At 38.7% G+C, this 25,936-nt stretch overlaps 1 protein-coding gene across 3 annotated transcripts in view; it reads left to right on the top strand.

Annotated features, from left to right (window-relative positions):
- The window catches only part of sptbn2 (spectrin, beta, non-erythrocytic 2), a 59,453-nt gene that overhangs the window by 29,972 nt on the left and 3,545 nt on the right, over positions 1–25,936 (top strand). For 2 of the 3 annotated variants that reach the window (XM_088440794.1, XM_088440797.1), the window contains 29 exons: positions 1,184–1,342; positions 2,717–3,019; positions 4,023–4,176; positions 4,256–4,650; positions 5,194–5,457; positions 5,530–5,741; positions 7,190–7,327; positions 7,411–7,630; positions 9,203–9,739; positions 10,876–11,078; positions 11,160–11,250; positions 11,670–11,816; positions 12,922–13,185; positions 13,265–13,489; positions 14,421–14,510; positions 14,619–14,897; positions 14,968–15,098; positions 15,206–15,410; positions 16,367–16,741; positions 17,257–17,501; positions 18,411–18,549; positions 18,632–18,716; positions 19,778–19,974; positions 20,062–20,189; positions 20,265–20,340; positions 23,221–23,295; positions 24,167–24,339; positions 24,429–24,602; positions 25,860–25,902. In XM_088440794.1, the coding sequence (XP_088296920.1) occupies positions 1,184–1,342; positions 2,717–3,019; positions 4,023–4,176; positions 4,256–4,650; positions 5,194–5,457; positions 5,530–5,741; positions 7,190–7,327; positions 7,411–7,630; positions 9,203–9,739; positions 10,876–11,078; positions 11,160–11,250; positions 11,670–11,816; positions 12,922–13,185; positions 13,265–13,489; positions 14,421–14,510; positions 14,619–14,897; positions 14,968–15,098; positions 15,206–15,410; positions 16,367–16,741; positions 17,257–17,501; positions 18,411–18,549; positions 18,632–18,716; positions 19,778–19,974; positions 20,062–20,189; positions 20,265–20,340; positions 23,221–23,295; positions 24,167–24,339; positions 24,429–24,602; positions 25,860–25,902 (5,727 nt within the window). The remainder of the gene's footprint in view (positions 1–1,183; positions 1,343–2,716; positions 3,020–4,022; positions 4,177–4,255; positions 4,651–5,193; positions 5,458–5,529; positions 5,742–7,189; positions 7,328–7,410; positions 7,631–9,202; positions 9,740–10,875; positions 11,079–11,159; positions 11,251–11,669; positions 11,817–12,921; positions 13,186–13,264; positions 13,490–14,420; positions 14,511–14,618; positions 14,898–14,967; positions 15,099–15,205; positions 15,411–16,366; positions 16,742–17,256; positions 17,502–18,410; positions 18,550–18,631; positions 18,717–19,777; positions 19,975–20,061; positions 20,190–20,264; positions 20,341–23,220; positions 23,296–24,166; positions 24,340–24,428; positions 24,603–25,859; positions 25,903–25,936) is intronic. The other variant, XM_088440795.1, reaches the window with a different exon arrangement.

The raw sequence follows: 25,936 nt of genomic DNA on the forward strand, positions 1-25,936 counted from the left end.
GTTCTCAGCAAAAATTAAGACACAAATATCTTTCAATGGAGTTAGAAATATTTTCTTTAAGAAATCTATAGGAGCAATTTAAGTGCAAAAATAAGTCAGTAATTCTTAGTTTAAGGTGCTAATTCTGAATACAAGGTAAAACATAATTAATAAATCTTTAAAAAATCTTTATTGTATTTTTTTATAGCTTAAAATTAGCATTTTTTTCCTCATTTGTGCCAAGATCAGATCAAATATAAGCAATATATTCTCAATTTAAAAATTCAGGCCAGTTTGGCTTGATTGAAGCAAACTTTTCCTTTATGCATTTTCTTGAATTAGCAATAAATTAAAATTATACATCCTGTATTCCATTATTGCATTTTGCATTTTTTATACCCATGTAAAGCTGTCATTTTAAAACAAGACAACCTAAAATGTTTTCTAATGACTTTATTAATTAAAACAATGACTACAATACAGTAGATTTAAGTAAACATACTTCTAATAGTAATTAACTGAAATTACAGAGTAAGAAAACAATAGGTGTCTTCCTGTAAATGCATTCTTATAATAAGATTTTGTTCTTGCAATCATTTCCTAAATTAAGAAAAATGGTCTTAGTCTTAAAATAGAGATCATTTAAAGTCATCTTCTCATCTTGTTGTGAGAGACAATATAAAATGTTTTGATCAAAGAAACCCTAAAAAGAAAATGCTTGATTTAATATCATAATGTAAGCATTCTTTTCTGAAGATTGTTTTGCTACACTTTTTTTTTTTCCTTTTAAGAAAAAAAAAAAAAAAATCATATTGCAGTGTTGCAAAAGACGTTGCTTTTTCAGCTTTCTCAAAAATCTGGATCAAGTACGGCAGACAAACGAGCAGATCTAATCTGATGCAGGTTTTACTTTTGGGAATGCAAATGTACTGGCTGATTCCATGTTTTTCTTTTTCCATAGAATTGAGCGGTAACATTGTTTTTTTTTTCCCTACTGCTTAACTTCTTTTCGTTGTGTTTCTTGAAAGCTAGAAAGGTGTCCTTTGAAATGACTTTAGTTTTCTGCCATGTCTGTCATCTGCTTTTCAACTTTCCAAAATTAAACAACTGCATGAACATCCTCCAAGACTGGAGATGCCATCATTTTCGCCAGGGGTCGTAGTCATGTGTGGTGTTTACTTCCTCTATTTTTTTGTCTGTGCAGGCGTGGGAGCGACTTGAAAAGGCAGAGCATGAACGTGAGCTGGCTCTCAGGAACGAACTGATTCGTCAAGAAAAGCTGGAGATGCTCGCAGCACGTTTTGACCGAAAAGCTGCTATGCGGGAAACGTGGCTGAGTGAGAATCAGCGCTTGGTGTCTCAGGTAATTCTTTGGAATCTTTCTGGAGCCTAGTTCTTGTCAATTTTTGGAAAACCCCACTAGGAAAGAGAAAACATTATTACACCCCCCCATTCGTCGCATATATATTAAAATTGTATCGGTATACCTAAAATTGTATCTTTTTAACATGAACTCATTCAATCCCAAAGATTAATTTACTGTATGAGTCATTAAAGAGTCCAAATATTCAGTTCAAGGCACTAATTTAAGGTGAGCCTAAATCTAACTTGAGTTAACGCATTATATGTAGCCATTTTCTGCATAAACAAATAAATGAATGGCTAAAAGAAGGACTTGGGATTGAATATCTAAGACTCCCGAAAGACCTGTAAAAATCAGTTTTTGCAATTGAATGAGTTCACAAAAGGAAAAAAAATGCAATATAAATCAACTTTGAAGAAATGTTTCCTTGAGTTTTTACAGGGTTTATAGAGGTTACAGGTTAGTATGAAACAGAAAAAAAAATAAAACACTACAAATTGCCCTTAGGTGTGATTGTGAGTGTGAATGGACATTTGTCTCTGTCAACCAGTTCAGGGGTTCTTCCCCCGCCTACTGCTCAAAGACGGCTGGGATAGGCACCAGCAAGCCGACGACCCTTATGAGGAAAAGTGGTTAATATAATGGATGAATGAACTATTTGATGCTGGAAAATATTAAAGTTTTTTTTTGTCCCACCACACTCATAAGTCACTACACGCGTCACTGCATATGTCACTAAAATGCTGGTGTGGTTGGTTAGCCATGGGTCCCAAAACTGCTACTGATGTTAAAGGTAGAAGTAACAAGTTGATTAGGATGGAAATGAAGCTGGAGATAATCAAGAAATTCGAAGAAGGCTAGTCTAGGCTACACTCACTAGGGAATATGGCCGTAACTAGTCAAGTCACGTCACTCCAAAGGTAAATAAAATTTCATTTTTCCTTTATGTTTTTTTGCATGATGTTATTTAATTATATACATACATGTATATTAAATATAAGTAGCACTTACTATACTATTTTGCTAGTATTTTTTAATATGTATAGAACATTTTGATGTTTTAACTGGAGTTTTATACACGTTAGCTAATTAGCCTAGGTTTCTGTTGCTCGTCATACCAAGCTTTTGCCTTACGATCCCAACTCCAGAACAGATTAATTTCGTATAGCGGGGGTTTCACTGTATCAAAAAACATTTTCACCTGCAGAAAAAGCTATAAAAGTCTAGCACTGCTGCAGCACCTGGTGCCCTAGATGTGTCGTTACACTTCACACAGCAAAACCAAAGCCTGCTCTCTAAGTGTCATAACCGCCACTTTTGAAAACAGAGTATAGATTTTTACTGGGATATCAAAATGGATGAATTTTTCATTAGGACAATTTCGGAACTGACTTGGGAGCAGTGGAAGCCGCCACCCGTAAACATGAGGCCATTGAGACGGACATTGGCGCCTACTGGGAGCGCGTGGCCGCTGTGGAGGCTGTTGCCAAAGAGCTGGAGGCGGAGGGATATCACGATGTGCGACGTGTGCTGGCCAGAAGGGACAATGTGCTTCGTCTCTGGGAATACCTCAAGGAGCTGCTGGCTGCACGCCGAGAGCGACTCAATGCCCATCGAGACCTGCAGAGACTGTTTGAAGAGATGCGCTACATCATGGACTGGATGGCTGACATGAAGGTACTGCCGTCATTTTTACACATTAACCCATACTCAATTCTGTACAAGTGAGTTCGTCTAACAAAAATAGTGTTGCCAATGACAATACGCATCGGTATAAAACATAACAGAATGAAAGCATACAGTTTTTCCATAGGTGTCACAACAACTTAATTTAGCAAAAAGTTGCTCGATGTTCCTATTAATTTGCTCTTAATTTGAAAAGACGTATGTATGAAAACATGTATGAAAAGACATATGCTCCTTCTGTGGGGGGCATTAAAATTAATTTAATTAGATTTGCTGACACCTGCAGAAAACCTGTTAAAATTTCTAGTGCCTTCACATCATACCCCAATTTGAGAACCTGTATTAAAACATGAAGGAAAAAGGAAAGAAATGAGACATGCAATTAATCAGCAAAGAATCAATATTTATTCTTGATAAATGACATATTTTTAAGATACCTCTTTTAATTTGAAGCTGTCCCAAATGCACAAAATTTCAGCTTCTCATCAAAAAGTATCCAATTTCTGTACACTTCTACAGAGTGGTCTAAATATTTTTGCTTTGAATCAGAAATGAAAATGCCTTTTACATCAGAAAACAATGTTCAACTTTTTAGACTTTTTTTTCTACATGCCTTTTACATACCAAACCAGAAAGTGAATGAAATTGACTTTTGTTTGTGCATTTGCAATTTGAAAAGATGTCCTGGTTTTCAACAACAGGATGGAAATTTATGTATTTGTATTTATTTATTTTGGTTCGCTTGATTAATTGATACCTTGATTCATTGAAAATATCATTGATGGATAAATTATTAAATTGTTGGAATAATTGTAAATTGCAGTTCTAAAAGTGATAAGTATTTCCCAAAATGTTTCTGATATAAGTACAGTACTCTTATTAACCTGCAGGGTTTTTTTTTTCTTAAGCAGATGATGATATCCATTGTTGGCAAATATCAGGCCGACTATGGGCTCAACCTTACATTGAATGTTTTACGTGTTTTTCTGTGCAGAGTCGTCTGCAGTCCCAAGACAGCGGCAAACATTTGCATGATGTTTTGGACCTACTTCAGAAGCACACGCTTGTCGAGGCTGATATTTCAGCCCAGGCCGAGAGAATCAAAGCAGTGCAGGGAGCCGCGAAACGCTTCACTTCTCACGACCAAGGTGAAGATTATGTCATTTTCTGTCCAGTGAGACTTATTTACAGTATTTTCACATACATACTTATATATATAATTGCCAGCCTACAAGCCATGTGAGCCAGGGCTGGTTAGCGAAAAGGTCAATCTGCTGGGAAAAGCCTACGAGGAGCTCGGAAGGCTTGCCGGAGAACGCAGAGAACGCCTGGAAGACTCCCGCCGCCTTTGGCAATTCCTGTGGGACCTGGGAGAGGAAGCGGCCTGGATCAGGGAGCAAGAGCAGATCCTGACCAGCGGCGAGTGCGGCCGGGACCTCACATCGGCCCTTCACCTGCTCAGTAAACACGAAGCTTTCAGGGATGAGATGGCGGCACGCTACGGCCCGCTGAGCAACAGCATTGCCGCCGGGGAAGCTTTGGTCAACGAGGGACACTTTGGAGCTCCGGAGGTCACGGAGCATATTAAAGACATTCGCGCACAATGGGCACATCTGGAGGAGGTGGGTGCTCATTAACATTCGAATGCCCCGATCAAAATCAAACAAATGAGCAGAGGCGTCCCAGAATGCTTCGCTCGATTATGCAATTTAATAATTAAAATGATATTTAAAGAGCAAAATACCACAAAAATTTCTCAATACTTAATTCTGAACATTGCGTTTTACTGTAGGCCTGTACAATGAATGTGTTGAGCAAGATTGTGTACAGTATGTATTTCATTTCATGAAATCATGATTCTGAAACTCAGGTAGTTATTCTTGGGTGCATGTACGTTTGCTACCTATATATAGGTTCTCAAGTAAACAGCAGTTTAACTATTTCTCAGAAATTTGAGAGATTTAACTGGGTGAGGTGACCAACAGTGGCAGGTGACACCGGTGGTGCCGATGAAATCTACTGTTCCATCAGGCTTAATCCATAATTTTTCAAATGTTTTCCTCGTTCAGCAGTCCGTCTGCAAAACATCGGCCCCTCATTACTGACATACTGACCACCTCTGCAAATGAGCTGTGTCATATTCCTTGATCTTTCTTTTCCCCCAGACAACAAAACTAAGAGAACAGAAGCTCAAAGATTCGGTGGCCCTGCATCAGTTCCTAACGGATGCTAACGACATGGATGCTTGGCTAATGGAAACTCTAAGACAGGTGTCCAGTCAGGATGTGGGCCATGATGAGTTCTCCACCCAAACTCTTGCTCGCAAGCAGAGGGAAATAGAGGAAGAGATCAAGAGTCATCAGCCCCTCATTGAATCTCTCCATGAACAGAACCAAGCACTGCCTCAAACCTTCGCTCATTTCCCAGAGGTATCCCAAGTTTGTATTTCAAATGATCTCATGCTGTTTGCAGTACTAAAGTACTGCTTATTGTCATTGTAGGTGAAGGGCAGGCTACCTGCTATTGAGCAGCGCTACAAAGAGCTACAATCCCTGTCAGTGTCTCGGCGCCAGGCCCTGGAAGGCGCTTTGGCTCTTTATCGTATGTTCAGCGAGGCGGGTGCCTGCCAACTGTGGGTGGAAGAAAAAGAAAAGTGGCTACATGGCATGGAGATCCCGACCAAGCTTGAAGACTTGGAAGTGGTGCAGCAGAGGTCAGTGTGGAAGATAACGTTTGTGAAAAAAATACTGCCATTTGTGGTGCTCCTAAACAATAGGTTTGATTCAAATAAAAACAGTAATTATACTATATGCACAATCTTCTTTTTTGCATTCACAAACCACAGCTGATGAAAAATGTTATTAAATTGTTTATTCCAACTGGTACTTCAGTGGGTACCACACTCCACCTCGAAATTCCACCACTATCGCGCCATAATTACATAATCCATCAATGCTCTCCAAAAGAAGTAACAATATAATAGCACACAGCTGAGCCTCATGCCTCATCTATAGCGGTTTAAAATCAATATTAATTTAATAATATGACAAAAACATGAAAAAATAGATGAAATGCATAACACTCACAGAGATGCTGATGATTAGATCATTACAAACCTGTTTTTCTTGTCGAGCTTGGCTTGCTATGACCAATCAATCTTGGGAAAATGGATATTGTATGCTAGCTAGCTGGCCTACTGAAATTAATTTAAAATGTGACTGGTTAAAGAAACAGTCCCATAGCCTGCCTGGTTTTTAGTCACTTTGGCTAGCACTACTGATCTTGAAGGACTTGGGGAGAATAGAATAGAATAGAATAGAATAGAATAGAATAGAATAGAATAGAATAGAATAGAATATCTGTCTTGTCAATTTATAGTTAGTATACAACAAAATTGAGAGCTGTGCTTTAATTGGGGCATGTTAAATATGAACAATTTTCTTAACATGAACAACAAAGATTGGCATGGATGAACATAAGAGCCTGCAATATGATTGGACTTTTTTTTTTTTTTTTTTACTGAAGTATCTGTATTATAGCTGTCAATAGTAATCGATTGAGAAAACTAATCTATTAGCTAAATAATCGGCAACTTTTTTTTATAATCAAGTAATCCTTTAGTGTCAAACAAATTTTTATAATGGGCCACATTGTAGTTATAGTTTCTGTTGGAGGGCCATTGTGGAGGTGAAGTCAATATTAAATTTGAATGTCACAAAAAAATGCAAAACAGCAATCATTGGTAAATAAACAATTTGTGGACAAATGTAATGTTTTTTTTTTTAATTTGATTCAAGATGAAATAAATAGAATAATCAACTCTAAGAAAAACGATAGTGACAGCTCTACTTGTAATATCCAACTTCTATAGATTAAAATGTGTGACAAATTTGTATTACTTTTATTATTTATATTGTACTTAATATCGAAATAAAATGTTATCACAGGTTAACATTTTGTTACATATTTAATTTTAAAAAGTGTGTGGTTTTTCTTACCAATTTAGAATGAGTGAGATTTAATATCCGAAATAATTAGTTAGTCAGTGCTTCTGACCAGTGCTTAGGCCGTCTTAGAAGTCCTCGTTGGTTCTGACGGCCTCCCGCAACTTGAAAGTCGCATATACGACAGACATTGAGTTGAATTCTGTCACGGCTGCAGGTTTGAAACGCTGGAACCCGAAATGAACAACATAGGGAGCAGCGTCACCGATGTGAACCGGGTGGCCGAGAAGCTGCTGACCTCAGACAACTGCAACAAAGACCAAATCCACCAGACGCGCGACCATTTGAACGACAGGTTAGAGATTGGAACATGATCACCATATAAACCCAAATCAACGCAACGCCATATAAAAAAATTACCATTGCATCTTGCCTTAGGTGGAAAGGATTCCAGAAACTGGCTGGCCAAAAGAAACACGGCTTGGAATCAGCCCTCAATATCCAAAACTACCACCTGGAATGTAATGAGATCCAAACATGGATGAAAGAAAAGACCAAAGTGATTGAATCGACTCAGAGCTTGGGGAATGATCTGACTGGCGTGATGGCTCTACAGCGTAAACTGACAGGCATGGAGAGAGACCTTGAAGCTATTCAGGTATGGTGGGTGTGTGAATGTTTTATAGGGCCCATATCATGGCAATCCAACTTTTTGGCACTTTAACCACAATAATTTTTTTTATTTTTTTTATTATTTTATTTTTTTTACACAGAGACAGAAGACTCTTATCGATGTATTGATTTTGGAGTTTGAACTGCTATTTTATTCGCCATCAGGGTGCACTCTACCCTATTAAACACAATCAGCGTGTTACTTTTGTGTTGGGGCGGTATTCTAAAAATCTGAGCGTGTCGTTATTATGTTGAAAATATGTTAGTCCTGCTCTTTTTTTCTAAATGTGCAGGCATGTTCAGTCTGTGTTGAAGACCTAATGTTGCTGTAACCTAGTGCTTCTCAATTATGTTTTCCAAAGCCCGCCCCCACTCGCCACGTTGTCACCAACCATAAATAAGATTATTATCTATAAATGTATAAGTATACCTAAAACTGTATCCTTTTTAATATTGACAAATGTTAAAAGCGATTCAAACACTATTTTTTTCACAGCATTTATACAGGTTAAAGGTATGCCTAATCAGAAAAAACAAGTGCATCAAAGTGCCTGAAAAAAATGCCAATCCTTGTATTACCACTAAATTACACTTCACATGGCACGCCACCCCCTGGCATTGCCTCGCGCCCCCCCTTTGGTGGCCTGCCCCACTATTTGAGAAGCACTGCTATAACCAGTCAGTTTGGATGTTTTTTTTCTTTTTTTTTTTAATAAAAACGAAAGTATAAAAAACATCCATGTACTATCTTTCTGTGTAAAGATCTGATATAAACCTGTGGCTTATAGTTCAGTGCAGCCTATACATGACAAAAATATTTTGATTTTCTAATATTTGGTGTTGCGTTTTATAACCTGGTGTGCCTTCGTAGTCTGAAAAATATGGTAGTTACAAAGTTTCAATGTAGAACATGTCCAAGTGATGTAAATGTGTGTGGACACGGACAAAGTGTGTAGTAAATAATTCACTCGCAGGCAGAAATAGATGTTATGATTTCCAGAGGAGGCCAACTTTTTAGGAGGAACTGGTGTTATTGTGTGTGCTCCCTTGACACATTTTTTTGCTTTGTTGGTACTCTGGTTCATGTCAGTAAAAAGCCTTTTTTGACTTCTTCATTCACTTCTTCTGATGGCTTATGCCATTAGATTTTTGTTGTTGTTTTGTGGTGACGGTTGGCTTTAGAATAATGTCATGACTGGGGCGTGGCAGCCACATGGTGAGCGGCAGAGTTTCAGTCACTTCTGAGTTAGAAATCCAGACACTCAAAAAGCTTTATCCATGACAGCGTTGTCAGTGTTTCTCTTTTTAACGCCAAAATAATCCCAAATGGACGATTTTGCCCTCTCATTATGAATAACTTGAAATGAATAGTTCCATTTCCTTCATCAAATACTTTGTCATAAATAATATATTATGAAAATAAGGTGTCTCAAAATTGATCCATGGTATATTGATATACAGTTGCGATATTATTGCCCACCCTACCATATATTAACCGTGGAAAGTTAAAATCTCATGATATGGGCCTTTCAAAAACACTTGTTTGTGTCTTTTACAGGGAAAGTTAAATGACCTGAGAGGAGAAGCCGAAAAACTGGCCAAGGAGCATCCAGATCAAGCAGGAGAAATTCAAGATCGCCTGGCAGAGATACAGGAAGTGTGGGAGGATCTGAACGCTACCATGAAACGACGTGAAGAGTCACTGGGAGAGGCCAGTAAGCTGCAGGGCTTCCTGAGGGATCTGGACGACTTCCAGTCCTGGCTGTCCCGTACCCAGACGGCTGTGGCCTCCGAGGACATTCCCACCTCTCTGCCTGAGGCGGAAAGTTTGCTGGCCCAGCATGAGAATATCAAGAACGAGGTGGATAACTACAAAGACGATTATGAGAAGATGCGAGTGGTCGGTGAGGAGGTGACTCAGGGTCAAACGGATGCCCAGCACATGTTCTTGGCCCAGAGGCTCCAGGCGTTGGATACTGGTTGGCATGAGCTGCGTCAAATGTGGGAGAACCGTCATAGTCTTTTGGCCCAGGCCTTTGACTTTCAGACCTTCTTAAGAGATGCGAAGCAAGCCGAGGCCTTCCTCAACAGCCAGGTGAGGAAACTGGACTACAGGACTCAGAAAGACCGATATATTTTTTTTTCCAAGCCTTCCTAGTTGTCAAGGGGGCTGATATTTAGAGCCAATACTCATTTTTACTAGGAAAGATTTTGGTGTTAAAAAAAAAATTAGGGCTCTTGCATTTTTTTTCAAACCGATTCCACTAAGAGTATAAGCAAATATAATTTAATGGTTTGACAGGAATAAAATTTTTCGGAATAAAAACAAATTGAGGTACCCACATACACATGCATGAAAATTCCATTGGGGGGGGGGTGGGATTATCAAAGGGGGGTTCTGGTCCCCATTAACGGCGAAAAACAACTTTAAATATCCCAATACTGTATAGCGATTCAGTTGCCTCAAAATAAGGTAAATTTTCAATTCTAATTTCTATTGGAGAGTGACCGATATTAGTATTATCTGCCATTGCAAATACTGATACCTTGAAGTGAGGCCTGGTATTGGTCTGATATCGGGTAGTGGTACTCGCTAACCCCTAAAGATATCTATTTAAAAAGACCTTTCTTTGACTTTGCTGAAATCTCATCTGCATGTCTTAAAGGAACAATGATTTAGGCTGTTTTTCATTACGGACTGCAGGGAGTCCTGCATTTACCATTGTCCATAGCTATAACAAACATGGCCGCCTCCACAGAAGTGCCACCCCCCATGTAATATAGTTTCATGATAACTAGACCTATGAGTATTGTTAAAAAATCTCTAAAATTTCGAAAAAAGAAACATTTTAAAAGTTCACTTTTTTTTTTTTTTTTTCAAACAAGAACACTGTTCCATGGATCAGTAGTCTTTTACAAAGCTAACCGAAATGGCTAGTTCCCTAAAGTAAACAGATTTGCAAGGATCTATATTTATATATTAAAAAAAAAAGCCAAATATTGGCCAAATATTTCAGCGGATACAGATTACGGAACTACTATTATCTAACTGAAGAGAAGTCATGTTCTGTGTGTCCAACCGAGGTAATAAGGTTGATGAACCAAGACAAAAAAAAGTTATTTCTCTAATGTGCCCCCGAAGTTTTACTAATACAAAAGGACTTGTCAAGAATCTGCGGTTAGATTACAGTTGAGAAATGTGCTCAGAACATTCCTTTCCTCTCTTTGTAGGAGTATGTGTTATCCCACACAGAGATGCCGACGACTCTTCAGGGAGCGGACGAGGCCATTAAAAAGTACGACGATTTCCTCACCACAACAGAGGCCAGCGAGGAGAAGATAACTGGCGTTGTGGAGGCGGGACGGCGCCTCATTAGCGAGGGCAATGCAAACTCCGATAAGATCCAAGAGAAAGTGGATTCTATTCAGGAAAGGTTGGAGCTTATTTAAAACACACATCATTTTTCCGCTCATGGAGACCTCACATTTTTGACTTTCTTCTTTACTTTGACCAGGCATCTTAAGAATAAAAATGCTGCCAATGAATTACTGGCAAAACTGAAGGATAATCGTGAACTGCAGCACTTCCTCCAAGATGGACAAGAGGTATGACTAGCCCATTTAAAATCATTTTAAATCCTGCACAGACTTTGACAGAGAGAGCGCCACTTCATCCTTTGGTGGTGTGAATGTGCAGTTACACTCAGCAGAAAGCAAAGACTGTTCCCCGGGGTCATAGGTGTCCCCCCAACACACACTCACAATAACCAACCCAGATTCTCCTGCAGCATGGCACCACAATGAAGCTGAAAACTGAATTAAAAAAAAAAAAAAAAGCAACTGAAATTAAGACAAAAGACAATTGGAAATAAGTTATTACAATTTAATGCACATTTTAATTCTGGGTCTGAGCTTCTCATAGTGTTTGTGGCCTGCAGAGACAGCCTTGAAGGCCCTAACTTCCCATTGTTGCTAACACTTAACATGTTGTTCATCAAATGATAAATAATGTTGTATTTTCCTAGCTCACATTATGGATTAATGAGAAGATGCTGACAGCTCAGGACATGTCATATGACGAGGCTCGAAATCTTCACAGCAAGTGGCAAAAACACCAGGCCTTCATGGCAGAGCTGGCCTCGAACAAAGACTGGTTGGACAAAATCGATAAGGTGACTTCTTTTTTTTCAACAATATTTGTATAGGAATTTTACAATTTGATTCAAACATGGATGCTGACACCCCCGAACACAAAAGAGATAACATGATACACTGATCATCGCTACTTAATATTTGCTATTACGGCCATATATTCTCATGCTTAAATAGTAGTTGAATCCCCAATCGACACAAACTGTTCAGGTTTACTTCTGATATGTATGTCAGCCTTTCCAGTCCAAAATTAAAGTAATGGTGAGCCCACATTTTTCCATCAAAGGGCAACTATACGCCCTTTATTCAGCAGCATCAGCCCTATCCATCCTTATACTGTATACTTTTTTGGGGGGTGAACTTACATCCCTTTTATGTACAAAAACTGTAAAAATGCGATAATAACAAAAGTAACCATGCTGTATGTTTATATATCTATGAAATTGAAATAGTACTATTTTACATGTCATAATTAGAGTATTATGACCTGAAGATTTTTGCATTATGGGATTCCAGGCTAGGCCAATCAATAAAATAAATGAAAGGCTTGCAGATGTCCTAAGCTGACCGGTAGTGCCACCTGGTGGTTTTGGGGTGTCAACACAAATATTTCTATTGCGCCCTGTTCGAGAGTTGCTGTTGAAAGGGTTAATGCAAAACTCTGAACTGCATGGTAAAACATCGGGTGTTCAATATGTCCAAAAATGGCTATATTCCCAATTTTTAATGGCAGTAAATGATCCTGACATGGGCTAAATTTGACACATATAATGTTTACCTCTCGAACTCCTGTTTGCAAGCATTTAGAAGGGACGGCAGCGAATTATAGTGAAAGTTGTCATGTTTTGAATCTATGCACAATTTCAGCCTCCTTTGTGTTTTTGTATGATTTCCCTTTGATATCATCACAGAAAGCACATATCACATCAAAAACATCAAAAAGCCCGAGCTGGGTCTAAATTTCCCTCAGTGATTAAACACACATTTTCCCAGGTATCTCAGGTTGTATGTTTTTCTTAATCTGTTCTCCAAGAATGCAATTGAAGAAGATATATAGGTGACTTTATTTTCCTTGTAAAACTACACATGGAAGCAGAGGCATGCTTATTTGTGGTTTCTTAACAGGAGGGCCAAGCTCTCGTGGCAGAGAAGCCCGAGTTGAAAGCTGTTGTTCAGCAAACCCTGGAGGAATTGCAGCGCCAGTGGGAGGAGCTAGAGGGCACCACTCGCACCAAAGCCCAGTGCTTGTTTGATGCTAATCGGGCAGAGCTGTTTACACAAAGTTGCTGTGCTTTGGATGGCTGGGTGAAGAACCTTGAAGGTCAGCTGCACAGTGACGATTACGGCAAGGATTTGACCAGTGTTAACATCCTGCTCAAGAAGCATCAGGTAGGCCGCATTGAGCGACGTCTCCTGTGTGACGAGAAAAAAAACTTGGCCTTCACACTGTTTTTTTGGGCCTCTGTAGATGCTGGAACACCAGATGGAAGTGAGGGAGAAGGAGGTGCAGTCACTGCAGTCTCAAGCTTTAGCTTTGTCCCAGGAAGATGCCGGACTTGCTGAGGTCGACGGTCAACAAAGGCGCGTTACAGACAGCTTTTCCAGCCTCCAGGAGCCTCTGAGACTCAGGAGACAGCGACTACTTGCATCCAAAGAGGCGCACCAGTTCAACAGAGACTTGGAAGATGAAATTGTGAGTGGAACTAGGATACATTGGATGAATAAATATATTCACATTTCTTTTTATCCATTGTCCATTTAGATTATTCTTGCAGTTTGGGGCTACCACTAATGGTTATTTTAATCATAAATCTTTCAATTATTTTGTTGATTTATCAATGGATTGGATTTTTCAAAATATATGTTGATTTCTCTCCCATTCATTCAGATATATCGGACAATTTCCTCCCCCAAAATTGGGAAAGCTCAACCACTTTTTTTTTCTTGCCAGACAGAGAACTCAATCAGTCACCGATACCAATGGAAAGTACTGATACCACTCTGGCTTTTGATGCACTCCTCCACAAAAAGAATAACGTAGACAGATCATTTTAAAGAAAGACCGATCTATCCAATTATAGCACTCACTTTAGTTTCAAGATACAGTGTGAAATTTAGTGTCATCTTGTGGTGAACTAATAGAATTTAATGAAACCTGCACATCTGGTCTAAGAGACCACACTTTGTAAGCCTACCCAGATTCCACACTGAAAAAGGAAAACATGACTTTACTTTTAAAATATTGGCATCATCCGTCACGGACAATATTCTGGCTTCGATCAATCAAGAAATATTCGATGTGTGTTTTGTAAAACGAACAAAGCTGAATATTTGATGTGATAGATTACTTCAATATTCTGAAGTTAAACCCATGTTTTCTTTTTTCCTTCTACATTGGCAAAGTATTTCTCTTTCAGGTATCTGGAAAAGAAAGGTGCCAGGCAAAACATGTCAGCCTTCTTGTTAGGTGCAGCGCAACCTACGTAGTATTGGCGATTACTAGAACTACAATCATATTAAAACACCTACGTTGTTGTCAACGTGGTTTTTGCACAAAAAGTATTTAACAAATATTAGAATTCTTCATTGTTGATTAATTAATTAATCACTACCCCTTTTTATAGTTGTGGGTGAAAGAACGGATGCCTTTGGCAACTTCCACAGACCATGGAAAGGATCTTCCTACAGTACAGCTTCTTATCAAGAAGAACCAGGTATTTTGGCCATGAACATTCCAGGCATCCTAAAATGCAGGAAGGTTGCTCGAGGACAGCCCAACATGTACACCAACGGGTACAAACGCTTCTTTGTGTCTCAATCAGACATTGCAAAAGGAGATCCAGGGACATCAACCCCGCATCGATGACATCCACAAACGAGGAAAGACTCAAAGCCAGGTGGACAAGGAGCGGCAATCTGTTCTGGAGGAGCGGCTCGTTGAGCTGAAAGAGCTTTGGGACCAGCTGATCGACGAGACGGACAAACGCCACGCTCGTCTAGTGGAGGCCAACCGAGCCCAGCAGTTCTACGCCGATGCGGCCGAGGCAGAGGCCTGGATGGGGGAGCAGGAGTTGCACATGATGTCGGAAGAAAAGGCCAAGGTACAGTAAGCCCATTTGCCGCATTGTCTGTCTCATGTAAAGTCTCAAATATGTTTTCCCCCTTCTTCAGGATGAGCAGAGTGCTCTAGTGATGGTTAAAAAGCACCAGACTCTGGAACAGGCCCTTGAAGACTATGCGCAGACCATTCACCAGTTGGCCAACAGCAGCCGATTAATGGTTACCAGCGAACATCCGGAGAGGTTCGAGAGCGCATCAACTCTTGTTTTTTGTTTTTGTTTGTTTTGTTTTTTTTATGGGCAAGGTACATTCCAGACAGCTGACAAAGGCTACATGTTGATTTTGACAGTGACCGAATCACATTGCGACAAGCACAAGTGGACAAGCTGTACGCCGGCTTGAAAGACCTCGCCGAGGAGCGGCGCGGAAGGCTTCAAGAGCGACTTCGTCTGACCCAGTTAAAGCGGGAGGTGGATGATTTGGAACAGTGGATTGCTGAAAGGGAGGTGGTTGCTGGCTCCCATGAACTGGGACAGGACTATGAGCATGTCACAGTGAGTTTTAGTCCATCCTTTGCAAATCCTGATGATGCTACAGCAGTGCTTCTTAAATATTCGTTTTTTTACTAAGCTCCTAGAATAAGACGACACCGCCCCCCCCCCACACACACACTCGCCGCAGTGAAAATAAATAAAGTCAATTATACCTAAAATTCTATTGTAAAACTTTTTGCCAGGTTTAAACAGGTTCCAGCTTAGTCTAAAACTGAAAAAAAAGTGCATCCAGTTCCTGAATTAAAGAAATACGTCAGTCCTTATTTAAACTAAAATCAATCAAAGTATTAAATGAATAATTTTAAATCTAAATTGATTTTAAACACTCACACAAGGAGCACCAATATCTTAAACATTTTAAACTGAAGATAAACTATCAAACATAGTGCTGATTGTTTTCCCAAATCACATTAATCCAATTTTTTCTGAATCATTTTTTTGTAAAGCCCGTCCTATGAAAAAGAAAACATTTCACTCACCTCCACTTGCTTTGTTGACTATAAATAAGAGCATGATCATCATAATTTTTAACATTAACAATAAAAAAGCAACATAAGTCAACTTACAAATTCATCAAAATATTAACTTTTTACAGGGTTAATACAGATTGTTGAAAACTGAAAGAAAATTAACTTAAAGTGCATCAAAGCACCTGAAATACAAAAAGGTGAATCCTAAATCCTAAACAAGAAACATTCTTGGCCAACTGAACTCTTTGATGCTGAAAACTAAATATGAAATCAATAAATAATAAATACTATATGATATAATAAATTGGCCTGGAACATTAACACAGGAGCACCAATATTTTACATGTTTTAACCTGAAGAAAAAGGTATAAAAGTTTGTGCAGATTTTTTTTTTCCTAAATCCTATTCATCATTAACGAGATTCAGAAAAAAATTATGACCCGAGCACAGACTTTGCCCCAGAAATGATGATTTTTCTTTCCACAGATGCTGAGGGACAAGTTCCGCGAGTTTGCTCGCGACACCAGCGCAATCGGACAAGAGCGCGTCGACGGTGTCAACGGGCTGGCGGATGACCTCATCGAGTCGGGTCACCCGGAGAACGCCAGTGTGGCTGAGTGGAAGGACGGCCTGAATGAGGCCTGGGCCGACTTGTTGGAGCTGATCGACACGCGCACGCAGATGTTGGCCGCCTCCTATGAGCTGCACCGCTTCCATCAAGATGCCATGGAGGTTCTTGGGCGTGTTAAGGAGAAGCAAGAAGCGCTTCCATCCGACCTCGGCCGGGATCTCAACACTGTCCAGCATCTACACAGACAGCACAATACTTTTGAAAACGACATTCAGGCGCTCAGTGGACAGGTAAACTGCTGAAATGCCTCCAATGTGTGTGTGTGTGTGTGTGTGTGTGTGTATGTATATATATATATATATATATATATATATATATATATATATATATATATATATATATATATATATATCTTAGGAATCAGGTGAAAAACTCAACGCCATTTCACACTGGTAAATAATATATTGGGGTGAGAAAAGCAGAGGCTTTTGTCATGCAAACATGTGGGAAACATTGCCCCCTGTTGATAGGATGACAAAGTGCTTGACATGACATGCAGTGTAGCCAGCTTTTTAAATGTTAATATCGCCGATGATCAACTTAATTTATCGTGAATGCCAATATCGTGATTGGGTTTAAAATTCGATTAATTGCGCGGCCCTAAAGTATACTCACAGCTAAATTTTATATTGTGGTATTTTACAAATGTATTGCATCCGATTATTTGTTTGCTTTCGACTAAATACAAAGTCCTTGGTTCTAGCGGCAAGAGGAGCGATTCATCTCCCTATCTCTTTACCCCAAGGTGAACCAAGTGCAAGATGACGCAGCCCGCCTGCAAAAAGCCTACGCTGGCGAGAAGGCCGATGACATCAACAGGAGCGAGCACGCTGTGAGCGCCGCTTGGGAGGCTCTTCTCAAGGCTGGCGAATCCCGCAGGGTGCTCCTTCTCGACACCGTGGAAAAGTTCCGCTTTTTCAACATGGTGCGAGACCTCATGCTCTGGATGGATGGCGTCAACTTGCAGATTGATGCGCATGACAGCCCCAGGTTAGTGCAATTATAATGGTCGGCACCTCGCATATGCCTCCTTAGCGCCGCCTTAGTGGCTTTATAGAGCTCCTTCAAAAATTTATGAAAATGGAAAAGATGAGGGCTAGTATATATTTTTTTTGTTTTAATACGGCTCAAAAATATGACACAAAGGTTCTTAATGTATTCCAGTGCTGTAAAAATGTATAGCATAAATACTACATTTCAACATTTCTGTCAACGATGATTTGTGTTATAGCCTGCAACACACGTTTCGAGGCATGTGGGGGTTGCGTTGAAATGACACCTCTAACATCTGTCATTTAAAGATTTTTTTTTTTTTGCTAAACAGCCATTTTTCTATATTATAAAAACAATTTTACTTTTAAACAAAAATATATAATACAGCATTTACCATGCTAAATTAAAATAAATATCTAAATGAAATCAAAACAAACCAAAATGGCTACCAATAAATACATGAATTCTTTTGAAATATGGGCACTTAGTATAAAATAAGCATAAATCTACAGAACAATGATATTTTTAAACAAATGATTGATTTGAAAGAAACTACCATCGAGTACAGCAGTGTGTCATTCTTTCAAGAATGTGCTGCTGGGAAAATAAACATTTAATCATGAATTATATACTCATTATTGTAGTTTACTTTGTCATTTTAGTAATAGGCTAATATGGCGAATAGAAACACTTCCAGCATGTGTTGCCTTCATTATAATCCTTATATTAGGCCTACATTTTTTTTTTTTTTTGCGCTGCTCTAGAAAGATTTTTATCTTTATTTTTTGTTTTGTTTTTTTGTTCTAATATTGCTCTTTCAACATTTTGGGTTGCCGCCCCTGTGCTAGTTCAAAAAACTTTCTCCTTGAACCTTCTGCTCCCTTACTTGTCACGATGTTGTCGCAGGGATGTCTCTTCTGCAGGCCTGGTCATTGCCAATCATCAGGACATCAAATCGGAGATTGAGACCCGAGCGGACAGCTTCACTGCCTGTATTGACATGGGCAACACACTCATCAACAATAATCACTATGCCGCTGATGAGGTCATTTCATCCCGCAGAGATTCCTCTATTACAATCCAAATTTTGATGACCGTGCCTTTGCTCATCACATCTTTATTTTTAGATCCGGGAAAAGCTCGCTCAGTTGCAAGGAAAGAGAGACAAGATCAACAAAAAGTGGCAGGACAAGATGGACTATTTACAAATTAGTATGTTACCTCTTATTTTGCTTAGAAGATGTTTATAAGAGGCCATGTTCACCGTGCCAATATGTGAACAATTCGAAAAAAGGAATTTTTCTTCGTGTGCTGATTAAAATTGTTGTCAGACAAGGTTGCAACTAACAATTATTTTAATAGTTCATTAATTTGTTGTCAATTTAGCGATGATTTAGATTTTCTAAATTACCTTTTGGTTTAATTCTTTTTCTTGAAAAACGTCCTACAAAATTGACTGAAATATTGATCACTGCTTTCAAAAGTTAAAACTGATTTCTATAAGTCTTACTTTGATCCAACACGAAAATCATTCTGCTTTCATAGAAGACTAATGAAATTTGAGTATTTACTGTCGAGTTGCTGATATTCGGAGGATTTGGACAATTGTAGGTCTCTTAACCACGGCTTCTCAAAATGTTTTTGAGTCAGGGATCCTTTTCTGGTAATCAAAATTTCCGAGGACCCCTACTGCAAATGGTTGCGGAAACAAAAAAAAAATAATTTAAACCAATAGTGTGCACTTTTTGTTTGCCAAAATATTAAATTCGACAACAAATATGTTACTTTTCAGCCATGCTGAATTTTACAAAATAAAAAGTGCAAATTGCACACCTGCCAAATTGCTGCCAAATATTTAGTGACTAAATAATCAATCTCTATGATGATGACGTGGAGTCTGTTAGAGATTTTTTTTTTTTTTTACATCTTTAAAAATATATGAAATTGGTCGAATTGATTGCTTTATTGCAGAGTCCTGAAAACGTTCACAATTTAATATAAAATCAAATGAAATGAACACAAACGTATATATTTTATATATTACGATTAGACTCGTCTACACACAACTTTCGATCCATGCTCTTCCATCTCTGTGTTTTACTTATATGAATACGCGTTTAGTATTTTTTTAGAAAGCAGGGATCCTGTAAACTGAGATCAGTTTTGGATTCCTCACCCAAACATTAGTTGAAAAAAATAAGTCTGCAAAAATTGTTCCCAGTGTAATATAGCCTTGCACAAGTGTAAAACGTCCTCCTTTTCTTGATTTTCAGTGCTGGAAGTATTGCAATTTGGACGAGACGCCTATGTGGCAGAGTCTTGGTTGGCTGGCCAAGAACCTCTGGTACGGACAGCAGACCTTGGCTCCAATGTGGACGAGGTGGAAAGTCTAATAAAGCGCCACGAGGCCTTTGAGAAACTTGCTGCTTCCTGGGAAGAGCGATTTGTCCAGTTGGAAAAACTTACTACTGTAAGTACTATCGTGATATAAGACACCTAACTTATCTTGAGGTCTTAGGTTTCAAAATCACAAAGGAGCATCATTTTTTTCCCCCAGCTGGAAGAGCAGGAGATTCAGAGGAGGCGAGAGGAAGAGGAGAGGGCACGACGGCCCCCCACACCGGCCCCGGTAGAGGAAGTGATGCAGTCAGAGGCAGAAAGTCAAGTGCATGACTCAGCTGCTAGGTAAACCAAAGGTTGAGTTGAATCGCACACAAATGCGTTGTTTGACAATGTGCGTTATCTCCTTATCAAACATAGAACCAGTCTGGACCAGACAACACTGAATCAGTCCGTGTCTGTGAATGGTGTACACAGTGACAATGACACATCACAGGTGGGAGACTTTTTTTTTTTTTTTAAATCACAATCATGGGCAAATTTAAGTGATCTTTATTGTAAGGAGATGACACTACTCCAACATCTTCAATCCAAACTTTTCTTTGTACTAATGCATGTGTTTCATTTGCAGTCTTGGGAGTAATGTATTACAAAAGTAATTAAATTACTGTAATGCATTACGTTTAGCTGTAATGTAAGGCATTACACACAAAAAGAGTAACATTTTACTCGGTACAAATGGCAGTAACGTGCGTCACAATGCATTATAATATACAGCCCAAAAAACGCTCCAAAACGCTTTAAATTTTTAACCTCAATTGAAGCAGTTGATAACATGAATGCAGTTCATTTGATTGCCTTGAGAGGGCGCTAATGCATTGCTGGTATGCAGAGAATTTTGTTCAGGTCGTTTTTGTACGTTTTTATTTAACATTTCCAGTGATCTAGGCATCGTTTACACGTCCACGGGAGGAATAATATTTATTTTGGGATGATTTTGAGCACTTTTACTGCATTTAGAGTGTCAAATCTATATTTTCAAGTATGTTGGTGAGAGTAATGTAAAAGTAATAGTAGTGTAATGCCTTACATTTTATATACAGTAATATTATAATGTTACTGATTACTCAGGAACCACAGTAATAAGTAATAAATAATGCTTCACAGTTTTGAAGTAACTTGCCCAACACTGTTCATTTGTAATGCAAAATAAGCCTACATTCTAAGTGTGTCATTCAAACAAATTGTATAACTGTCCCGTTTGTGAGTGTGTGTTGTCTTGGCATTGTCTACATGACTTATCAGCATTGTCCCTTGTCAAATACCGACATTGTTATTATATGCAGGGTGACGCTTACATCATCATCATTATCTATGTTTAGCTCCAGGGGACATCCATGTTGAATTCACATTTGCTTGTTAAGGGCAGAGGGGGACATTTATGTTTGTTTGTTTGTTTGGTTTAAGAGACAACTCAAGAAGATTACAAGTAGGGATGCACTGAATTTTCAGCCACCAAGAATATTTGCCCACAAATGCACAAAAAAGAAACATCAAAACATTTCGTTTTCAGACAAAAAACTAAAACAAAAGAATACTTCTGAAAAAAGGATGTAATGACGCAAAGACTGCTGAGAGCAAGCATCTGTCTGAATTTCACACGCACACAGGAGAAAGCGAGTATGCCACTTGGTGGGCAAGTACTGTAAGCATTTCAGCGGGTTGAGAAAAGCACATTGCTGATCATCCACTTATTTCCTTGGACTACGGGCAAGCTAAAAAAAAAAAAAAAAAAAAGACCAACCAAGAAAGACAACCAGCCTCAAACGTTAAAAAATAAATAAAAAAAATTTTTTTGATAAGAAAATTAATGCTTTTTCTGAGAGGGGAAAAAAAAGAATCACAAGATTTGTTAGTTACATACATGACACAGAATAAGTAAGTATCTGAAACATTTGGGTAATTAGTCATAATTTTGACCCAGAGAACATTATTGCTGTTCTTGAGAAATGAACATAACTCACTGGTTAAAACCAAATAGTGGATTTGGATTTTCCACATTTCTGACAAGTTTGGGTGATTAAATTCGCCCCTGGTCAAAATGACCTTGAGACATCATTGCTGTTCCTTACAATCACACATAAAAAGAAGGTTGGGGACAAAAACAAATCCCTAGTCAATTATGCTCTCATTTTACGATACAATGGTGCATGCGGTGCATTCAAATTCCATTTCAAAACTAATCGTTAATAATTCCAAACCAGGGGTTCTCAGACCTTTTGGAGTGAGGGAGCCTTTTTAGGAAAGCAAATTCTCCAAGAACCCACATTGCAAATGTTTTCGGAAACAAAACCCTTAAATGGAACATAAGTGCCCTTTTTTTTCACTAACAGATTCAATTTGACAACAGGTATATTTGTTATAACAAAGTAGGTCAATGTCCCCAAAATGCTTTGCTGCCAAACATTTAGCGACTAAATAATCAAGCTCTTTGTTGATTACGTGGGTCTATTTGACAAATTTCAAAATGTTTACATTCTTAAAAATGTATAAAACTGGTTGAATTGATTACTTTATTGAAAAGTCATGAATACATTTGCAATTTCATATAAATTCAAATGAATTTATCACAAATACATATAATTTTTCATCAATAACCCAATTTATTTCGCAGACCACTGCAGAAAATGATGGGGGAAATTACTTTCTTTATTTAATTACAATAAATTGTCCATCTAGTTCAGGGATACGAAACTCCAGTTCCTCGAGAGCCATTTCCTGCCTATTTTCGATGTCTCCCTCGCCTTTTACACCTGGTTCAAATAATCAGCTAATCAACCGGTCCTGTGGAAGCCTGATAACGATCCTGATCATTTAGTCAGGTGCGTTGAAAGTGAGACATAAAAAACAGGCTGGATGTGGCTCTCGAGGAACCGGAGTTCCCTATCCCTGATTTAGTTATTCTTTTTTACAATAACTAATCAAACAGGCTTCTGTCTTCTATTCCTGTGGTTGCTATGAATTAATCAAAACAAGGAATAAACCTACCCTTGGTATCTATAAATATAACATTCACCTCAAAAAGCTGGACTGAGCAAGAATGATATTCAAAGCCATAGTTTGTAGTTTTATTTCATTTTCATCTGTGCAGAGCTCTACCTGTGATGTTAATTTGCTACCAAAGTTGATTGGCTACTGTGAGGCAATGTGAAAGTGGAAAGTTTTTTTTTCTGTGTTTTGGTTTTTGGCAAGCGTTTCTCTTTTTCGGTTCAAGCCAAACATTTTGATGTATCCCTATTTCCACGCAATATTTTGTTTGTGAAGAACGCCTTTACGGTTGACACCATTTAACAATGCCCTGTTACGTTTTTACCAGCAGTCGCTATCGCTATCGTTGTCAGTGGGATCGAAATCAGAGGCTAAGCGTTTGTGTAAACCAAAGCAGTACCAAGTGAGTACCAAGACATGATGGTCAGCTTTGTAGCCTGCGCTCAGCTCCTGGTCAACTGCGGCGCCATTGCTCCTTTGTCACAAGCATGGCTTCATCATGGACCATCAGATCATTTTGTCTTGGCCTCTGTATGGCAGCTGCGCTCCAAGGCATCATGCAGCTTTAATAGACGGATGGTATCCACCGATCAAGTATACATGTGATCATACTCGTAATGTGCTCATATTGACCAGGACACGAGTGACTGTAGAGTTGTGTATGTGGTGGTATTTTTAGTTGCTGTATCGTGTCGTGTAGTCCTTCCCTGTATGTGACAGTTGGCTACGCTACCCAAAAATGGTCCTTAAGCATACAAAATGAAAAAAAAGCATTATAAATCAACATTCAACAGGTGTTAATTATGTTTTACAGTGTTTATTATGGGTTACAGCTTAGTATAAAACAGAAAAAAGTGCATCAATGTGCCGTAAAACAAAAAAAATGATTAAAATTCTTAGTTTATTGCCATTATGCTTCACATGACAAAAACAAAGCCTTTTCCCTGGTTTCACCCCCCCCCCCCCCCCCCGGCATCACCCCATGCCGCCCCAGGGGGACCCGTCCCACTTTTTCACAAGCGCTGAACTAAATGCACGAGCTTAAAAATAAGTCTTATTTTATGTCTGAATTGTACAAGTCACTGCAAATGTACAATAAAACATACATAAGAGTGATGTGAGAAATATACGGCTCCGCTGTAGTTAATAAAGTTGAAGTGAGTGTCATCCAAGCTTTCCATGTCAGCTTGTGAATAGCTGCTTTGCTCCTCACGTCCGTCATCAACATTCAGCTTCTCCGCCTCCACCTCCGCTCACGTTTCGTTCAACCGCAGGGCTCGGAATCAGAAAACGGACCGGGTCGGGACAGCGGCTTGGCGTCGTCACGCCTCGAGCCGTCGGCCACCTTACCGGGCCGAGGTGGAGCCGACGCCGACCCGGACGCCATGGAGGGAATACTTTGTCGAAAACAAGAGATGGAGTCGCACAGTAAAAAGGCAGCTACCAGGTAAGAGACACAGGGAGATAAAACAACATTGAAAAAATGTTTTCAAGTTTCATCTATCCTTTTTTCATTGCTTTTGTATTATCTCTTAGGTCATGGCAGAATGTATACTGTGTCCTAAGAAAAGGAAGTCTGGGTTTCTACAAAGATGGCAAGAGTGCTACCAATGGGATTCCATACCATGGCGAGGTCCCCATCAGTCTTGGAGATGCTGTCTGTGAGATCGCACATGATTATAAGAAGAGGAAACATGTATTCAAACTCCGGTGAGTGGCTACCTAGCCTTAGCCTTATCACTCAAGTTCTCCAGTCCAGGCTGGATCGTGGTTCTCGAGGAGCAGGCTTTGCCGGCCCTGCTCTAGTTCTTCACATAGAATGCATTAATTCTATGTGGAACAAAAAACACTTTAAAAAGTAATAGTACTGTACAATTGATTGTGATCTGCCCTTTAGTGATTGAAGCAGTGCAATTGATAATGACAATAAATTAAACCTGCAAGGATTAATCATAGATGGTCTAATTAATCATTTTTGATCATCAATTAATTGTTTTTTTATTTAGCCTCTCGCTGCTAAATATGGTATTGTTTTTGTCTAGTCTGCCAGGAATTACATCAAAATAAGACTGTCACGTCTGACTTTAGCTTCATTTGCACTTTAGCTGTCATTAGCACTTTAGCTAGTGGGCTGAATGATGTCACACAGGAAGCACTTAGCACGACTGCAAACAAAACTTAAGTAAATGTACATACTCAAAATGATCTCAAATCAAATATTATTGTTCCCATGGACTCGTAAATTATGCCTAGATCACGAGAAAACAAAAACGACCTAAAAAGGTCTCTCTCTGCACTCTTCACCAGCACCATCTCAAGGCAAACAAAAGAACTGCATTCATATTGTCAACTGCTACAATTTGATATTATTTATTTAAAAGGGCTAGGAGCGTTTTACTTTATTTATTTTTTCAGAATGTATTTTGAATTCCATGATTATTATGCACTAATGTAATTGTAATACATATTTGTTTCAATTTTTTATGCATTTTTACAATTTATTAAAATTATTTAAGGGGTTGAGGGGCATTTTTGGGGACTTGGAACAGATTAGGCTATTTCCGTGTAAAAAGTGGCTCTACTTATGAAAAATTAATGTTATGAAATGACTTTTGGAACAAATTATGTTTGGAAGTAGAGGTACCACTGTACTTGATCACAACAAATCTGTTAATCGGACACACCAACCAGAAACTCAGTCTTATTTTACTTATTGTTCTGTCAATTTTAAATACAATAAATGTGCATAAAAGAATTTAATTAAAACTTTTGATTTTTAAATCTGGTTCAACAATTAAGCAACTTATTAAAATAATCATTATTTGAAGTCCTGTAATAAATTCTGAAAATTTGTCAGTCATTTCTGTTTGTTTTTGATTACATTTTTTCAAGTTTTTATTTAATTGTCACAAAGTCTAATTTCTTGACTTGAGAGTAATCTTGACCATGTGATTGGTGTGCCTTCAGGCTCGGAGATGGAAAAGAGTACCTGTTCCAAGCAAAAGATGAGGTGACACGCTATTTTCCAAATATTTATTGATATA

This window comes from Hippichthys cyanospilos, chromosome 18 (genome assembly GCF_059441005.1).
Source record: "Hippichthys cyanospilos isolate Australia breed blue-spotted pipefish chromosome 18, RoL_Hcya_1.0, whole genome shotgun sequence".
NCBI classification, from domain to species: Eukaryota; Metazoa; Chordata; class Actinopteri; order Syngnathiformes; family Syngnathidae; genus Hippichthys; species Hippichthys cyanospilos.